The sequence below is a fragment of the Vanellus vanellus genome (assembly GCF_965231255.1).
Source record: "Vanellus vanellus genome assembly, chromosome: 27".
Taxonomy (NCBI): domain Eukaryota; kingdom Metazoa; phylum Chordata; class Aves; order Charadriiformes; family Charadriidae; genus Vanellus; species Vanellus vanellus.
In genome coordinates this window covers 1015617-1033050 of record NC_138932.1, presented here as the reverse complement: position 1 = coordinate 1033050, position 17434 = coordinate 1015617, and the positions used below count along the sequence as shown (strand labels likewise).

General features: G+C 61.9%; 4 protein-coding genes across 4 annotated transcripts; all 4 read left to right on the top strand.

Moving 5' to 3' along the window:
• Positions 1–503: 503 nt before the first annotated feature.
• S100A14 (S100 calcium binding protein A14) lies at positions 504–2508 on the top strand. Its single transcript, XM_082496066.1, has 3 exons — positions 504–701; positions 2110–2256; positions 2344–2508. Exons 1-3 carry the CDS (start codon positions 669–671, stop codon positions 2461–2463), a joined length of 300 nt encoding a protein of 99 aa, XP_082352192.1. The 5' UTR covers positions 504–668; the 3' UTR covers positions 2464–2508.
• A 5325-nt stretch (positions 2509–7833) lies between these two features.
• On the top strand, positions 7834–9305 carry S100A16 (S100 calcium binding protein A16). The gene is made up of 3 exons (XM_082496032.1): positions 7834–7955; positions 8565–8736; positions 8847–9305. Exons 2-3 carry the CDS (start codon positions 8581–8583, stop codon positions 9009–9011), a joined length of 321 nt encoding a protein of 106 aa, XP_082352158.1. The 5' UTR covers positions 7834–7955; positions 8565–8580; the 3' UTR covers positions 9012–9305.
• A 3464-nt stretch (positions 9306–12769) lies between these two features.
• Positions 12770–13793, top strand: LOC309681989 (protein S100-A4-like; the record flags this gene model as incomplete). The annotated part of the gene is made up of 2 exons (XM_082495991.1): positions 12770–12910; positions 13588–13793. 2 exons carry the CDS (start codon positions 12770–12772, stop codon positions 13750–13752), a joined length of 306 nt encoding a protein of 101 aa, XP_082352117.1. The 3' UTR covers positions 13753–13793.
• Positions 13794–15609: 1816 nt separating this feature from the next.
• LOC309681958 (protein S100-A4-like) lies at positions 15610–16721 on the top strand. The gene is made up of 3 exons (XM_082495951.1): positions 15610–15686; positions 16196–16351; positions 16461–16721. The coding sequence occupies exons 2-3, from the start codon at positions 16214–16216 to the stop codon at positions 16623–16625; spliced, it is 303 nt and encodes a 100-aa protein (XP_082352077.1). The 5' UTR covers positions 15610–15686; positions 16196–16213; the 3' UTR covers positions 16626–16721.
• Positions 16722–17434: the final 713 nt, after the last annotated feature.

The window sequence follows — 17434 nt, the reverse complement described above, 5'->3', positions numbered from 1 at the left end:
GGCAAATGGTGAAATCCCCACCATGGGGGGTGACCCATTCCCCAAACCATCCGGTGCCCAGCAACCTGTTGGGCTGTTCCCACGCGGTGTTTGAGGTGGTTGTGCCGTGCCGGGCTGGATGGGGAAGCATCCGTGTGGCCCGGGAAAGGAGGCGTTTCCCCGGCCCCACGCTGGCCCCACGCCAGGCTCCGAAAATGAGACGCCTTGCACCACCACCGCCGCCGCAGCTGGCGGCGCGCAGGGAGCTCCCACTCACACCTCCCTGTGGTATAAAACCCCCGGCGCGCCGCAGCCCGCCCAGACCCAGGAGAGCCCGTGGAGCAGGTAAGTGGCCCATCCGCCACCACGGCGTGGGGGTCCGGTGCCTGGGGGGGTCCCACCACCCCTCCGCATCCCCCCCACCCCAACCTTTGCTCCCACGCTCGGCTCTGCCACGACTTGCCGCTGGAGCAGGGACGCTCCTGCCGTCGGGACGTGTCCCGGCAGCTCACTGCATCCTCACCCTGCGCTCAGTCCTGGCGCAGAAGGAGGGGAAAGTCCCCCCCACCACAAGCCGAGAGCTGAGCTTGGCTTTCTTCCCCCCCACCACCAGCTCCCTGAGACCTCGTCGGAGAGGACAACCCCACCGCCGCTGCCACCCAGGACCTACAGACCTTGCGAGGAGCAGCATGGGCCAGTGCAACTGCCGCAAGAAGCGCAAGGTCCACGAGCGACACCGCGGCATCGGGAGGGATGGGACACCCACACCACCACCCCCTGGTGGGATGCAGGGCATGGGGGTGACCCCGTATGGCCCCATCCCTCGGAGCACAGCCCTGGGGTGACTCGGGGCAGCATGGCCGCTCCAGCCCCATCCTGGAGCCAGATTCCAGCGGCAGAGCCGGCATGGGGGGCTGTTTTGGGGTTCGGCGACGCTACCCTGGCGCTGGGTAGGGGGAACTTGTTGCCGTGAACTTGAAAACCGCTTGAAAGCTCGGGGAACCGGGCAGCTTTCTCCAGCTCCCTTGGACCCACCTTTGGGAGCTGCGCCCGCCTGCTCCTTGCGACACCTCTCCAAGGATGCCCACCGGGCAGAGAGTCGCCTGTTTTCCTCGGCTTTCAAACGGGAGGTGCCCACCTTTGCACCCGTGGAGGATTTGGCCCCGGCCGGCTGAGCCGAGGCGCCGGACCGAGGCTCCGAAGATTGTTGGGTTCTTCCTAATGGGCATCGCCTGATGTGGTTTCTTAGTGTTTCGTGGGGAAAACCGCAGATGCTGAGTTGAATCACCGCCGTTTCCCTTCAAACGCGGCTTTGGCTAATTAGCACGAGTGGCCGGGAAGCCCGGCGCGTGGGTCTGGCTGGTCACTGCCCCCCCACCACTCCACCCCACTGGGGAAGGGGTCTTCAGCCCTCGATGGGGAGGGAGAGGGGCTCCTGCCGCCGCCAAACCCCATCCTGGTGGGTGCCTGGAGTCGTCCTGGGCACTGACTCATTCTGCCATCCGCCGCTTGTGTAAAGGAGAGGAAGAACCAGTCCGGACGGCCGCGGCGGCCCCCGTGCGCCGTGGGTGTAGCGCCTGGAGACGCCGGGGTGGCTGAGCCTCGCTGGCCCCGGGCAGGGAGAAGTCCGGGCAAGCAGAGACAGGGAGGGGGGTGACATGCCCGTAGGGGAGGGGTGTCACATCCAGATGGAGGGGTACGGCAGCTGTAGGGGGATACGGCGGCTGTAGGGGGATACTGCAGCTGGGCAGAGCCTGTATGGAGGGATGTAACATCTGGGCAGTGGATTCTCACATCTGTATGGTGGGGTGTCATGCTTGTATGGAGTGGTCTCGCATCTGTATGGAGCGGTAGAGGGGGTGTCACATCTGTACAGTGAGGTCTCACATCTGTGGGTGGTCTCACATCTGTACAATGGGGTCTCACATCTGTACAGAGGGGTATCATGTTGATACGGAGGTTTACCCCATTGTTGCGGAGGGGTCGAACATCTGCAGAGGGCACATCTGGTCTGCGGAGTGTCCCACCTACGCGGGGGCTTGTCCTGTCCATTCTGGGGGGGATTGTCCTTACCCATCCAGGTGGGTGTCCCACCGGTGCTCACCCTCTCTCCCCCCGCTCCCCATGCAGGACTGCCAGGAGCTCACCGACGTGGAGAGGGCCATTGAGACCGTCATCAACCAGTTCCACTGCTATGCGGTGAAGGGGCAGAAGGAGTACCTGACGCCCAACGAGATGCAGGAGCTGGTGGTGCAGAAGCTGCCCCACCTGGGGAAGGTGAGGGCAGAGCCTCAGGGGTGGGCATGGGCTGCCTGTTGGACCCCCCGTTCCCGTCACCCTGATGTTTTTCTGCCCCCTCTGCAGTGCGTTGGACCACTGGAAGAGAAGATCGAATGCATGGGAAACCCTGACGAGGCCAAGCTGGAGTTTGGAGAGTACTGGGACATGATGGGGGACGCGGCCAAGGGCTGCCGGAGGAAGTAGAAGGTGGCGGGGGACGGGAAGGCGCCCGAGGCCTCAGGCTCTGCACTGAGAAGCGCGAGAGGCTGCTGGTCCCGGTGGGATGCGCCTGGGAAAACGCAGCGTTGCTCCTGCTGGGGCTCGTCTCCTCCCCGCGTCCCTCAGCCGGGGTGGTGGGATCCCCCTCCCCGGCTCCATCCCTGCCCTCTCTCACCTCTCCTTCCCGTCAGGGTAACTCCCTTCCCATCCCCAGCTCTGGCCCGTGCCATGGCGGGAAGGAGGTGGTAAGGGGGTTCCTGGCTCCGGCTCTGGACCCACCTTTTTCCGTCCTTTGCTCCAGAGCCTTTATCCCCCCCAGGATTGTCCCACCTCTGGTCCCCCAAACCCCTCCGGTTGCAGGTCCCCCAGCCCCGGAGCATCGCAGCGAGAGGGACTTGGCTCCTTTCCCCCAAAAGCCCTTGGATGTGGGGGCTTGTCCCCCCGACCCCGTGCCCTGCCACCCGGCGGGACCCCCTTTGCCGCAGTTCTGCCTCGTGCTTCGAGCACTTTTTTTTGGGGGGGGGACATCCCGGGCTCTGGTGGGCCGGCACCAACGTTGCTGTGCGTGGCCTGGGTGTATTCCCTGCCCTTCCCCCGGGTGTGGGGACCGCGGTGCCCTGTGCCTGCCCAGGTTTTGGGGTGCTACGCCGGGGTGTGCCACCTAACATGGTGCTCCCTCAACTTGCCCCTTGCCAGGGATGATGGCCCCCGGCTGGCGGCCAGGCTCGGGGCTGGGACGGTGGCGGGTTGTTCTTGGCTTGCGTCACTTGCAACCATTTTTGTATAAATTAATAAAGGAAAACACCGTGGAAAAAAAACCCAACCGGGATGGGGTTGAGCTCATTTGTCCTTCGTGGGAGAGGGAAAGCGGGGAGCAGGGAAGGACGGGGCTGTGGCGATCGGGGCTCTGAGCATCACTCGCGGCTGGGTTGCACAGTCCCGCTGGCCCCAGTGCAGAGCACGAGGGTGGGAAGGGGTGCTGCGGGCATGCGAGGGATGCTGCAGACATGCAAGGGATGCTGCGGGCGTGCAAGGGATGCTCCAGGCATGCAAGGGATTCTCCAGGTGTGCAAGGGATACTGTGGGCATATAAGGGATGCTGCGGGCATGCAAGGGATGCTGCAGACATGCAAGGGATGCTGCAGACATGCAAGGGATGCTCTGTGCATGCAAGGGATGCTCCAGGTGTGCAAGGGATGCTGTGGGCATGCAAGGGATGCTGCAGACATGCAAGGGATACTGCGGGTGTGCATGGTGCCATGGGTGTGCGTGAACGCTATGGGTGTGCGCGGTGCTGCAATGGCGGCGGTGCTGTGGGTGTGTGCGGCACCGCGGGCGTGCGTGTCACCACGGGTGTGTGTGTGGGCACTGAGGGCTGTGCGCGTCCCCAGTTCCCAGGGGTGGCTTGTGCCTGGTGGTCCCCATTGTGGGGACCCCACAAGCAGAGCCGGGGCTTCGGGCATGTGGCTCTGTGCTGGGCTGGAGGGAGCCCAGAGACCCCGAAATCCTGAGCTCGGAAAGACGCAGGGGCTGTGAGGTCAGCAGCAAGATCCCACCTGCGCCGGGAGAGCGTGGGATTTCCGTGTAATTACTGCAAATTAGAAAACGGTAAATGCCGCAAAGCGGTGGCTCGCTGGGATGGAACTATTAGCTCATGCACCGAGCACATGGAGAGTGGAGGAATGGGCTTGAGAGGGTGCAGAGCACCCACCGAGCGTGGTTATCCCACCTTTTTTCTACCATCTGGGACATTCCTGCTGGGGTCTGTGTCCCAGAGGATCCCGTGGGCAATGCTGGAGCATCCCATGGGCAACTCCGGAGGTGCGATGGGGACGGGGGACCCCCAGAAAGGGAGAGGTTGAAGCACCCGTGTCACCTTGCGAGGCTCTGGGCTGCAGGGGGAGGGAAAAAAAAAAGATGAACAAAACAAAACCAAACCAAACCCCAAAGAAATGTGATGAAACCTGAGGCCGGGCCAGGGCGGCAGGTCCTCCCGGGGCTGGCGGCCGGCATGGCAGCACCGACACCACGGCTCGGCCACAGGCCTCCCTCTGTCTCCTCTCACCTTGAGGTGGATTTCACAACGAGAATGACTATTTATTGTTCCTGCCATGGAAATAAATACATGGAAATTAAGCAGAAAGGTGTGGTGTGCATTTAATTAGAGACAGGAAATGTGTCAAATGGTTGGGGTGACGGTGGGGGGTGGAAAAAGGGGAGCCGGGGCTCCTGGATCCTCTTCCCATCACCCGGCTGGGAATGTGCCGTGGGAGTGGGGAGTCCTGGGTCCTATTTCTGGTTTGGTGACCCCAGTGTGACGGTGTGCTGCCGGGAAGGCGGCAATTCCATCCTCGTGAGCCATCCTCATTAAGTATCTGTTGTATCTGGAAAGTCCTCAGAGGTGGTAGGAACAGCTCAGCCCATGTCGAGGCGATAGGTGCCCCTTGGTGAGTCAGCGCCGACCCACGTGGGCACCGCACCACGCTGGTGGAAATGCCGAGAGATGGTGTTTGTCCATGCCAGGGTGGCTGCTGTGTGCAGAATCTCCAGGGTACCCATCACGGTGGTCACCAAAATGCCCCAAAACGGGGCTCGGCGTCCCCGCTCTGTAAAGGGTCCCATGGGGCAGAGCTTGTCCACAAAAAACCAAACTGCTCCTGGTCCTTCAGACCCAGAGCTGGTGGGGACCAGGGGAGAGACTGACCTCACCGGGGCCGTCAAAATGGCTGGGAACTGTCTTGTGATGGGTTTGGATGGTACGTGGCTGCTCTGAGCACACGCACACACCCTGGATGCCTTGTAAAAATAAGGGCCTGGATGTGGTTGTGACATCTGCCAGGCACAGGAGGGTAATGAAAGCCCATGATTCAGAGGTGAGCTGTTTGCCCTGCAGGGTCGGGGAGGGATTCCCACCCTCCTGAGATGTTGCATCAACGACACCGACACTGGAGCATCACGGCCAAGAACGGGTTTGCTTCCTCCCAACCGAGATTAGGAAGAAGCCAGTGGAGAGCTGAGATGACACACGTCGGGGCTTTTTTTTTTTTTTCCAGGTCGGGAGTCCCAAAGGTCCTCTGAGCAGGTGGCTCCTGCCTGTAATATATCACCTCCTACTTTGCATCCCTAAATATGAAGCTCCCAATAATGCCGGTATCTAATCTTGGTATCAAATCGCTGCGCCATGGCTCGGGTAGACATACAGGGGTACAATTTGCTGGGAAAATTAATTAGGGATGTGACTTTATGAGCACAGCTACCAGCTGAGAAGAGCCTTATCTGTCCTAGAGATGGCTGGAGCTGGATACAGCCCCGCTTGTGCTTCTATGGCGCCAAAGACCCCTGTCAGCCCCTTTCACCCTTGATAACGAGTGGTTTTGGTTCAAATAAACGATGTCCCCCACCTTACTGGGCACACTGGAGCAGAGTGGTGGGTGCGCGGGGCAGTTTGGAGCAGGGTGGGTGGTGGTGATGCTCCGCGGGGTGCAGGAGCCAGGCTTTCGGCTGGTGCGTGGCTGGATGGCGGTGGGTTTGCCAACCCCGGGACCAGGCTGGAATTATGCTGTGACCGGTAAACCACCACTTCCCACCACCCCTTCCAGACGGTGGGGTCCTTTGGGACCCCAAACACCAGCCATCACCCCATAGCCACATCTGTGCACAAGAGCGTCCCCCAGCAGGGAGCCAGAGCCGCTGCGGGTCCCTGCTCATGCCAACCCGTCGGGGTGTTGCAATCGCAGGGAACCATTCCCCAGGTGAGCTCCAGCCCGGGAACGCCCTGGGAACGTCAGGGAGGGGCGGGAGCCTCTTTAAAAACCTGTCTGGGCCCGGCGATATGGGTGCAAGGTGAGGAGTAGAACGGGCGTAATCGGTTCCCACTGCCTGTGCTGCCAAACCGGTGACCGACAGACACAGCGGGACCCCCGGACGGAGCCAGGTGAGGCTCCGAGATGGGGAGGAGAAAGCCAGCGTCGGGGATCCTCACGGTGGGGGGGAATATTCAACCCGGGAGCAGCCCTGGGACGTGCTGCCGCGCGTTGGGTTGGTGGAAAACCCCTTCGGCAGCACCGTGCGCGCGGGGCCGGGGTGGAGGGGACCCGCTGGATGCAGGGGGAGCAGCGGGGGGAGGTTGGAGGGAGGTCCAGCACCATCGATCTCCACCGCCTATGGGGTTGCCAGTGGGGTCTGGTGCCTGGAAAAGTGGTATTCCCCCCCTGTTTTGCCCACGGGAGTGCAGGAGCTCTGCCCTGCTGCGGGTCCGGGCTCTGGGCACCGCGTGGGAAGAAGGCGATGGAGAGGTGAAAGAAGAGGGGGGGACCGTGGCGGCAGGAGCGGAGCAGCCAGTGAGCCCCGTCCTGCCCATCCCACCCTGCTGTGGCTATGCCGGCGTCCCTGTGTCCCACTGCGGTGGCAATGTCCCTGTGCCCCGGGGGACACACACGGTTGGGGCCAGGGCACGGGCGACGGCGAGGCCATGCGGGCTGTGCCATCGCGGATGCGCTGGTGCCGTGAGTCAGTGGCCAAGCAGCAGCCGTGATGCCCTGAGGATGGGGCGCTGGTGGCGGGGGACCGGCAACGCAGGGACCGCAGCGGGTGCAGGGGGCGGGTGTGCTGTGGGGGCTTTTGCACCCTTTTTTTTTGGGCAATTAAAGGCCCAGGATGAGGAAAGACGGTGCCAGAGGTCTCCGGTGGGCGGCTCTTGCCATGCTGTGCTCGCACTGCAGCTAACAGAGGATCCTCTGCCTGTGCTGGGACAGTTCGAAAGCCACCCTGGTGCCCACCATCCTGTGAGCTGGGGACGATCCCCGGTCCTGGGACTAGGTGGCCCTGGGCTGTGGCACCCTGGCACAGTGAAGTCTCCCAGGAGGACAAGGGTGGCTCGGGAGGGGACCCGGCCATGCCGAGGCACACAGGGATGAGTGCAGGGAGCCCGGTGCTGAGCCTTGTGTCTCTTGTCACCGCCCCGATGTGCCGCCGTCCTCATCCTGGGGCTGAATTGGGGCAGATCGGTGCAAAGAGAGAGGGGATGTGAGTCAAATTTGGGGCACCGTGGCAGGTCCTGCTCCCAGGGAGCAGCCAGGCTGCAGACACTCTCCTGGATGACATCCCCAGAGTTGGGGACAGCACTGGGCCATCCCTTCTGGGGTCATGCATGCCACCTTGTTGGCTTTCCATGCAGCCACTGCTGCCATGAGGGTTGCTGGTGTAAAGCAGCTCGGCTCCAGCGAAGCGATGGGGAGCAACATGCCCCCAGCTTGCCCCGACGGGGCAGGAAAGAGCCACGGCCGGACAAGGTGACGCCGTTTCCGTCCCTGCCTGCCTGCATCCTGCCCAGGATGCAGACGCCGGACCCCGTGACGGGGACCATCCTGTTGGGTCCATCCATGGGAAGGAGCTTCCTGGCTTGGGGCAGCCTTGGGACTGCAGAGAGAAGAGGGGGACCCCAGAAATCAAGAGGGCAGGCAGGATCGGACCCTGCGGTATGGGGGATGCTCACGCTGGGCTCCTGGGGGGCTCGGGCAGGTCCAGACCTGCACTGTCGGGGTGTTTCCAGAGCCGTGAAGCAAGAGGAGGGCTGGCCGGTAATTCCTGCCCTTGTCCCGCCGCCGCCATGGCTCCCAGCCCCATTCCTCCCTAATGAGCCCTGGGAACCGTCGGCCGTGGCCCGTCGGGCGCTGCACAGCCCCCGCGGCCCCGGCGCCATAATTGCCGCCCCCATCCCACGCGTGGAGGCGGCCGCCCCGGGGGGGCAGGTGGGGCGGTTGGTGCAGGGCGGGTGCTGCGACGGAGCCAGGGCAGGTAGCAGGGGGGATTTTTTTGTTTTTTTTTGGGGGGTGATCCTGTACAAGCAGCGATGTGGGGAGACCAGCACCCCACTGGCCTTTTTCCTTTCCGTGGGGAATTTTTTTTTTGCCTTTCTGGGGGCTTGCGGTCACCCCGGGGCTGGTGGCAGTGGAGACCCCCATGCATGCCTTGAGTGATGGCACCGTGATGGTGCGCTGCATGCCCTCCCACCCCTTGTCCTCGAGCATGGGCACATGGAGGGGGGGGTGTCCCACGGCTCCCATCCCTCACTCCCGTCCCCGCAGGTGACTGCAGGCAGTGATGGCGGAGTGCACGGAGCTGGAATGGGCCGTCCAGGTGCTGGTGAACAACTTTGACAAGTACTCCAGCCGCCGCTGCTGCTGCAAGAAGCCGCGGCGCATCAGCAAGAAGGATTTCCGCAAGATGCTGAGCTGCGAGCTCAACCACATGCTGACGGTGAGGCCGGGGACGCGCGGGGCTCCTCACGTTTCATGGGGTGTCCCCCCCATCCCACCCTCCACCCCGCTTTCCCCGGTGTGAACGGCTCCGCTCTCTCTCCTCCCCAGGACACCGGGAACCGCCGGGCGGCCGACAAGCTCATCTGTGACCTGGACGAGAACAAAGATGGGCGCATCAGCTTCGAGGAGTACTGGACCTTGATAGGCGGCATCGCCAGCCCCATCGCCCAAATCATCCGCCAGCAGGAGCTGAGCGTCAAGCACACCAAGTAGCTGCCGGCGTTGGACCCTCCTCGGGCTCAGCGCCCCCCCAGCCCTCTTCCCTGGGTCCAACCCCTGCTTCTCCACGGCTCTCCCGCTTCTCCCCTCTCCTGCTGCTGAGCCTCAAATTGCCCTGGGGCACCCCGGTCTCCCATGGCTTTGCCGACTGAGCCATGCCAGGGTGCGATCGGGGCAGGAAGACCCTGTGGGTGGGAGTTGAGGGGGGTGCGTGCGAGGCTATCACAACCTCGCAGGGGGGGCTTCTCCTTACCCCACACCACACCATCCCTGCCCTCATCCTCTTCTGCAAGCCCTGTCCTCACCGGGCTGACTGGGCAAGAAGGAAAAGGGAGAGGCTTCCCCTCATCTGGGACACGAATTCTGTCTGTTCTCAGACCTCGGGGGCACGGCCCCGCTGGCAGAAACCCCATGGCGACTGGGACCACCCCCCCCTTCTCCCCGTGGAGCTCCCCCTCAAAATCAGGGATCTTCTTGGGAAAAAGGCCGCCTTTGCCCCTGCCCAAGCTGGTGGAGGGTCTGCCCTGCCCGCCTTGCTCGCTGCTCTGGTCCTTCGGGTTTGGGGAGCGGCGCGGTCCCATCCGGGCAACACCACCGCCGGTTATTTATTGCAGCAATAAAGTTTGGAGGAGCAAGGGGGTGACGCTGAGGTTCTGCCCTCCCGGGGGCTTCCCCCACCCCTGGCAGCACGAAGGCACTGAGGGGATGTGGGGGCACCGAGGGAGTCGGGGCCGGGGGGGGTCTTCCCCATCCCCCATCCCCCACACAGTCACGGCTGGTGATAACGCCCAGGGCCGGGCTCCATGAAGCTGATGGAACCACCACGAGGTGTCAGCAGACACCGTGGCCTCCCAGTGCCCCGCCAGCCCTGCGGCGCCCCAAAATTGCTGCCTGGGGCACAGGGTGAGGCTGCTGCTGCCACATGTCTTGGAGTGGGGGACGATGGACCCTCTCCACGTCCCCCTGAGCAGCCTGGGGCTGCAGCCCCGCAGCTGTGCACCGTGAGGACATGGCCACCCCAACCCCGGGGTGTCACGGGGGGATCCCCGTTCCCCTCCTACATCTCGATGCGTTGCGCGGGATGGGGATGGGGGAAAGATCCGCGGTCCCGTATGTGCTGGCTCAGCCCAGGATGGCGGTTGCTCAGCGGGGAACGTGTCACTGCTCGGCTCGTGGGGCCCCGTGACGCCCACCGGCGCTGGCAGGCAGCTCGCGCTTGGCGATTTTCCACTGGGACGGGACTTGGCGGGCACGGCGGTGGCCCCCCACCATGACCCCCACTCCCACGGCAGCGGGGATGTCAGCACCTCAAAACCGGGACCCCCATCCACCCCCTTCCCCTTCCAGCCCCTCGCTGACCCCGCTGCTCCCCTCCCCGATGCAGGAGCATCGCCGCCTCCTGCCCAGCCCCCTGCCCACCTTCCCCGGCCCCGCAGCACTGGGGGGTGGGTCCTGGGCAATCAGGGGGTGCCCCCGTGGGAGATGTGGCAGCCGGGGCAGGGCTGGGGCTGAGTCACGACAGAGGAATCCCTCTCAGGCTAGGGCAGGGCTGGTGACTCACTCTGCTGTTTATGGGGTGAGCGGGGCTCAGCTGGGTGCTGCGCCTGGCTGCTCGCACGGGATCCTGGCGAGCCGGCGGGATCCCGGTTAGATTTTTGGGCTTTCTCCACGAAGGACCCTCAAGGTGAGGGGTGACCAACCCCCAGCATCTCATTTCTAGACGCAGGATGTGCCGCAGTGCATGGAAACGCTGCAGGATATCCCGTCCCTGGAGGTGTTCACGGCCAGGTTGGACCAGGCTTGGAGCAACCTGGTCTAGAAGAAGGTGTCCCTGCTCCTCCTGGAAAGCCCTGGGGCGCTTTGCACGGCGCCATACGGCAGGTGGGGAGGGGGATGGTGCAGGGGCCGTGTAACGGGGATGGGGCTGCCAGGCTCCGCAGCTGTCCCCAATTTAGGGAGCTCAAACCCACCCAGAACTGGACACAGTGCTCCAGATGTGGCCTCCCCAGGGCAGAGCAGAGGGGGAGGATGACCTCCCTCCACCTGCTGGCCATGCTCTTCTTGATGCGCCCCAGGATGCCATTGGCCTTCTTGTCCACCAGGGCACATCGCTGGCTCATGGTCATCCTGTTGTCCACCAGGACTCCCAGGTCCTTTTCCCTAGAGCTGCTCTCCAGGTCAACCCCCAACCTGTACTGGTGCAGGGGGTTATTCCTCCCCAGATGCAGTACCCTACACTTGCCCTTCCCCGCCCCAGGTCTTCTCCAGCTGCCACATCTCTGGGAGAAGGAAGACACATTTCCTCGGCACTTACCAGAGACTGACCGGTTGGCTGTCTTCGAGATGCTGGAGGCTGGGCCACCTTTGCCAGACGAGGATTTGCCCTGGGCTCTCTCCTCCAAACCAAATGGGCTCTTGCGGCTTGGTGGCAACGCCAACACAACTGGGGGTTTGCAGGAAAAAGCCCTCCCCGGTGCTCCCCCCAGGAGCAGCCCCCTGCCAGGATGGCCACCACCCTGGAAGGAGCCCTGGCCTCCAGCGTTGCCACCTTCCATGGGTGCTTGGGGAAAGAGGGTGACAAACACCAGCTGAACAAGGGTGAACTGAAGGAGATGCCCATCTTCATGGGTGTGAGCATGGGGACACCCAAAGCTGAGCCCCACCAGCATCCTCACGTCTCTCCCCACCACTGGGGCAGATGTCGGGTTCAGGGAAGGGCTCGGTCCTCCCTGAAACAGGGTCCCCCCCATCTGCCAAAACCACCTGTGGTGGTTGGTGCTTACCCATGTTGGCGAGTGCCATCCTTGACCCTGCTGGCACTCTGCGCCAGGAACAACTGGGTGGGCGCCGCTTCTGGGTGCAGGTGAAGGAACTGGAGGGTGAGGACAACGTGATGGACTTCAAGTAGCACGTGGTCCTCCTGGGCTGCCTCATCACGTTCTGTAACGACTTTGGTGCTAAGGATCATGGTGCCACCAGCCAGTGCTGAGCTCAAATAAAGCTCTTGTCACCTCCCTGGCCCCATTGTTTCATTTGCACTGGGGTCACTGGGATGGGAGTTCTTGGGACCTTCTGTCTTGGGGATTCCTGGGCCACTCAGAAATCTGGAGGTGTGGGGGACAGCACAGAGATGGCTTACAGAGGGGGTACATGGGCTGGTGGGCAGCTTTGCCCGGGGAACCCCAAGGGATGCCCCAGTCCTTCCCAGTCCCTGCGCCCACCCCTCACCCCCTAGATCCCCCAGCAGTAGGGCCGGCAGCTCCTCCCAGCAGTGCCCCAACCCACCCACCCTCCCCGCTAATGGGATCACACAGCTCGTTAGGCAAAAATGAGGCGCGGGCGAAACTGCCTGCGCAGAGCCACTGGGAAAGCCTGGAGGCGAGGGGGGCTGCACGGGGTGCACGGGGCAGTGCCACCCTGGACGGGCTATAAATGCCCATCGCGCTCCAGCTGCAGCACCCCGGTTCCTTGCCGCAGCCCGACCTCCACCCACCCCGGTGAGTCTCCTCTCCCCCTCCTGGTGTAGCTCTTCTCTCCGGCTGCAATTTACCCCGAAATGCCTCCCCGAGAGGCACCGGGGGCTCTGCTATCCCTCCAGAGGTCCTCTGCATCACCCCACCGGGTCCTCCGCAGCACCGTAGACCGATTTGGGTAGGGTGGTGGGGAGGGACCCCCGTTGCCTGGATGGACCCCGTTGCCTGTCCTGACCCCATCCCCGGTGCTCTGCCCTCCAGGCGTGTAGAAAGCTGGCGATGGCGTGTCCCCTGGAGCAGGCGCTGGCTGTGATGGTCACCACCTTCCACAAGTACTCGGGGAAGGAAGGGGACAAATACAAGCTCAGCAAGGCGGAGCTCAAGGATCTGCTGAACAAGGAGCTGCCCATCTTCGGGAGTGTGAGTGGACGTGGGGGACACATCCCTTGGAGGTGGTGGCATAGGGGCAGGAGCAAACCAGCCCGGGGTCTTTCAACGTAGCAGGGTGAAAAACGGGGTGGTCTCTGAATTTCCCCAAAGCGCGCGTGATGCGATGCGCTGAGACCTTGTGCTCTAGGGGGAGAAGGAGGGATGAGGCCAGAAGGACCCGAGCCGGAGCGTGTGCAGACCAAGAGGAAACTTGGCTGCTTTATACGCACATAAATATTTTGATTGGCACAAAAAAATAAAAATCATGCTCCGATTTCTTTTTTTTTTCCCCCCTCCTTTTTTTTTTAACCCCCACTTCCCCTTCTGGCTTGTGGTTTAAACTGGGAGGGAGGAGAAATTTTTTTAGCCAAACTTCTTCACGACCGAGAGGTGTATTTGCTGTCGGGAGGAGAAATTTTTTTAGCCAAACTCCTTCCGTATTTGCTGTCACCGTGCCAGCACGCCCCAGGGCATAGGGATGCCACCTGCGTTTCTAAAGGCCACCTCCTTCCATAGGCAAGGAGAAAACCCTCCTTCAAGGCAAGGGGAGGGCAGCCCAGGCTTTTTACACCCTTCCTTCCGTGCAGCGGGGCTGGATGGAGAAGCACCTCGCTCTTCCGTGTGTCCCCAAAACCCCTTACTCCCACCGCCCTCTTCTCCCCTCGCAGAAGCAAATGGACGAGGGGGAGTTCAAGAGGCTCATGAACGACCTGGACCACAACAAGGACAGCGAGGTGGACTTCAAGGAGTACGCCTGCTTCCTGGCCTGCATCACCATGGGCTTCAATGAGTTCTTCAAGGACGGGCCCACCAAGCAGCCCCGCAAGAAGTGACCCCCCCCCCGCCGCCCGCAGCATCGCCGCCGGGAGTTCAATAAAAGCTTTTTCCAAAGCCTCGGTGTGCATCAGCAGGTTTTTGTGTGCTGTAGGTTAGCGGGCAGCCGGGTGACTCACACTTTCCTCCTGCTCCTCCGTGGGATTTTCCACGGCGCGACTCAGCCCCGGGAGGCATTTTTTATTTCTTTTCTTTTTTCTTTTTTTTTTTTTTTAAAAGCCTGAGCTAAACAGCTCAGCGCTGCCTCTGAGCAATGTACTGGGACATCCCCCATCCTTGCTGGCTTGGGGAGAGGTTCAGTGCGTATTTAGCTCAAAACATATGAGTTTTCCTGAACAAACAAGCTGCCCTGGGCAATGCGTTGGGTTTGGGGAGGCAAAACTGGTTTGGAGGAACCGGACAGCGAGACGCAAAGTCAAAATCCAGAGTGTGACCCCAGTTCCCGCAGAGAAGAGTTGTTTCTGAGCAGTTGGAGGAGACCCTTATCCCCCTCCGGATGTGGATGAGCCCATTCTGGGGGACCCCATTGGAGAAGGTCCCGGGTTTACCATGGGGCTGCAGCCAAACGGCATTTTCCTGAGCACATCAGCCTGTGATATCAGCTGGGAAATACAGGGTTCACCCCCCCTTCCACCTCCCCATAGCCGCAGCAGCTCCTGGCGGGTCTGGGCTCGTTTGTGGAATGTGCTACAGCTGCTCTCCAGCTTTTCCCAACGGCCATAAACCCCGGAGAAACCACCCCCAGATTCAAAAAGTCCTTACAAAGCCTCTGCATCATCGCAGGGTGGAGTGCAGCCTGTCCCCGAGACCTCCCCCCCCCCCCCAAATCCTTCCAACACTTCCAAATTTTGCTCTGCCCCTTCCCAGACTCTTTATAAAGAGCCCCCCCAGAGCTTCTGCCCCCTCCCAGTAATTTACACCAGTTTGCACTTGTCAACAAGGAGATGAGGTTCAAGAGTGAGGGCGTTTTTTTTTGCCAAAATGGTCTTTTAAGAACCCCCCTGACCTGGGGAGATGCTGTGCGGTGTTTGGTGGGGTTTCGCATCCCACTGGGCATCGGAGCGCCCCGGAGCCCGCAGTGGGGTGTCATCCCCTGTTTTTTTCTCACTCCGGTCCCTGCAGCAGCGGGTGCAGTTGTCCCGAGGGGGCTCAGCCGGGCTTGGGGACACTTGGGGTGTTCGGGGTGTTTGTCAGCCCGTGGACCCCCATGGCAGGGGGTTGAAAACCACTGGCTCCCGGTTTCCGCCCCCCCCGCCCCCAGCTCCCTGCTCCCTGACGCGCCCGGGACACGCAGACACCAAAATAGTGCTCTCCGTTACACAACGGGGCGTTGTGACGCACTGTCCTGGCAGTTAGGGAACAGAAATTGCTTGGAGTCGAGTTAAAAACAGAAAAAAAAAAAAAAAACAACCCCAAAAATAAAAAAAAAACCTCACCCAAAGCCCAGCACGACAACAAAGCCGTGGACAAACCCCCGCCCAGACGTCCCCCTGGGGATGCTGCCAAAACCCCCGCGGCGCCGCATCTCGCCCCTCACCGGCGTCACCAGCCCCTCACTTGGCCGGGGTGGGACAAGGCGCCCACCGCCGCTCCCCTTCCTTCACCCCTTCTCCATGGGGGTTCTCCTCCACCAGGTTCTCCCCATCCAGCCCCAGGGGGTGGGGCGGGAAACACCATATTTTGCTCTTTCTAACCCAAACCAGCCCCCTTGGCAGCGCAGGAGAAGGATGGGTTGGGGGGGGCCGGGGCTGCTCCTGTTTTTTTTTTTCTCTTCCTTTGCCAACCAATGTCCCGGCAAAGCACCGGATCAGCATTGGTGCCTTCCCGTTTGGGGAGCGAGGGAGGTGTCCCAGGCGGGGCTATAAATGCCTGGGCCTGACGCCGGCTCGCCTCCTGCCTTCCCCAGTCCTCCGCCGTTTTGTTTGAGCTGTCGGTGAGTTGGTTTTGGTTTGCCTTTTTTTTTTTTTTTTTCCATTCCAATGCTCCGTTCCCCCCTCACCCCATTCCCCCGTCTCCCTGCCAGCCCTCCAGATGCCCTCCAGATGTTGCCCCATCCTGCAGCGGGGGCCCCCCCTGTAGGGTTTTCCCCCTGGGGCTGAGCATGAGGGTCCCACCACAGCGAGATGAGCTCAAAAGTGGCATTTCAACTTTAGGGGGGTGAGGGGGGCTGGAAAAACACGGGTGCCCTTTCCCTGCCCAGCTCGGGCTGGAGGGTGCTGCTACCTCCCTCCCTCCATGTTGTCCCCTCCGGCATGGCTTTTTTGGAGGTTGCTCAGCCCCGCTGCTCATGGGAGGGTGAAATTAGGCAGGAAAGAGTGATGCATCCCGGTGCATGTCCGGGAGCAGGGCACTGGGGCAGCCTGCATGGGCTGGGGGGCACCATCGGACCCCCTGGTGTGCCTGGGGATGCCGAAATCTGCTCTCACCTGCTTGTGCCTCCAGGCTCGCTTGGCATCCCCCATGGCGTGTCCCCTGGAGCAGGCGCTGGCCGTGATTGTCGCCACCTTCCACAAGTACTCGGGAAAGGAGGGGGACAAGTACAAGCTCAGCAAAGTGGAGCTCAAGGACCTGCTCATGAAGGAGCTGCCCAGCTTCAGCGTAAGTGTGGGGCAGCGGGCGCCACATCCCGTGGGCGACGCTGGGGCTTGGGGCTGTGGCCCTGGACGCAAACCCCCATTTTAACTCCCCTCCTCTTGCCTCTGGGCAGAGTCAAACCAGTGAGGCCAGCTTACAGCAGCTCATGTGCCACCTGGACAGCAACAGTGACAGCGAGGTGGATTTCCAAGAGTATGTGACCTTCCTGGCTTGCATGGCCATGATGTGCAACGACTTCTTCCAGGACTGCCCCGACAAGATGCCGCGCAAGAAGTGAGCGCGGGGTACCGGCCCTGGGCTGTGTCGCCGCTGCCCCCCATGACCCTCCCGCCGTCTTCGTGACGCTCTTTCAATAAAGGTTATTTTAAAGGAAGTCTTCTGCATGCTTTGCCATGGGGGTTTCTTGCCCCAGAGACTTGGGTGCTGCCACATTGGGTAAGATCCTGTATCCCTTCCGTGTGTGCACGCAGCAGGTACTGGATAACGAGGGAGGGCAAGGGCACTTCCGAGTTGGAGTTTGCTTTGCCGCAGCGTGCGGAGCCCTCGTGAACCGCCCGCGGGGCTGATCCCCGCCAGCCACGTTAGCGTGAGTCAGCGGCAGCGCCCTGCCCTGCAGCTCCAATAACTTCTCCGTGGCGGCCGGGCAAGGCAAGGCAGGAGCTTTCGCAGGGATTAATGCCTCCGACCGGCACTGTGTTAACAATTAACAACTCTTTTTTTCTTTTTAGCCATAATTATTAAGCTTACACAGGGTCAATCCTTATCCCCCCTCACCTGCTGCCCCGTGGGGCAGGACCTGCTGCCTTGGGAAGTCACCCAGGATCCTTGTCCCTTCCCCACCCCAAAGGGAATCTTTGGGGAGCATCATTTCGGTTGCGTTCCTGCTTGGGGTGGGGTTATGGCGTGCAGAGGAGTGACCTTCCCCCACTGCGCCCAGCCAGCCCCCCCTGGGCCACCGCCATGGGAGGACTCAGCCCATGGCTATAAATACGAGGAGCCGCACAGCCACAGCCCTCCCTTCCCCGCACCGGCGCCGGTCCCGCTCTCCTCTGTAATTCTCCATTTCCTCCCTCTGATCCCCATTTC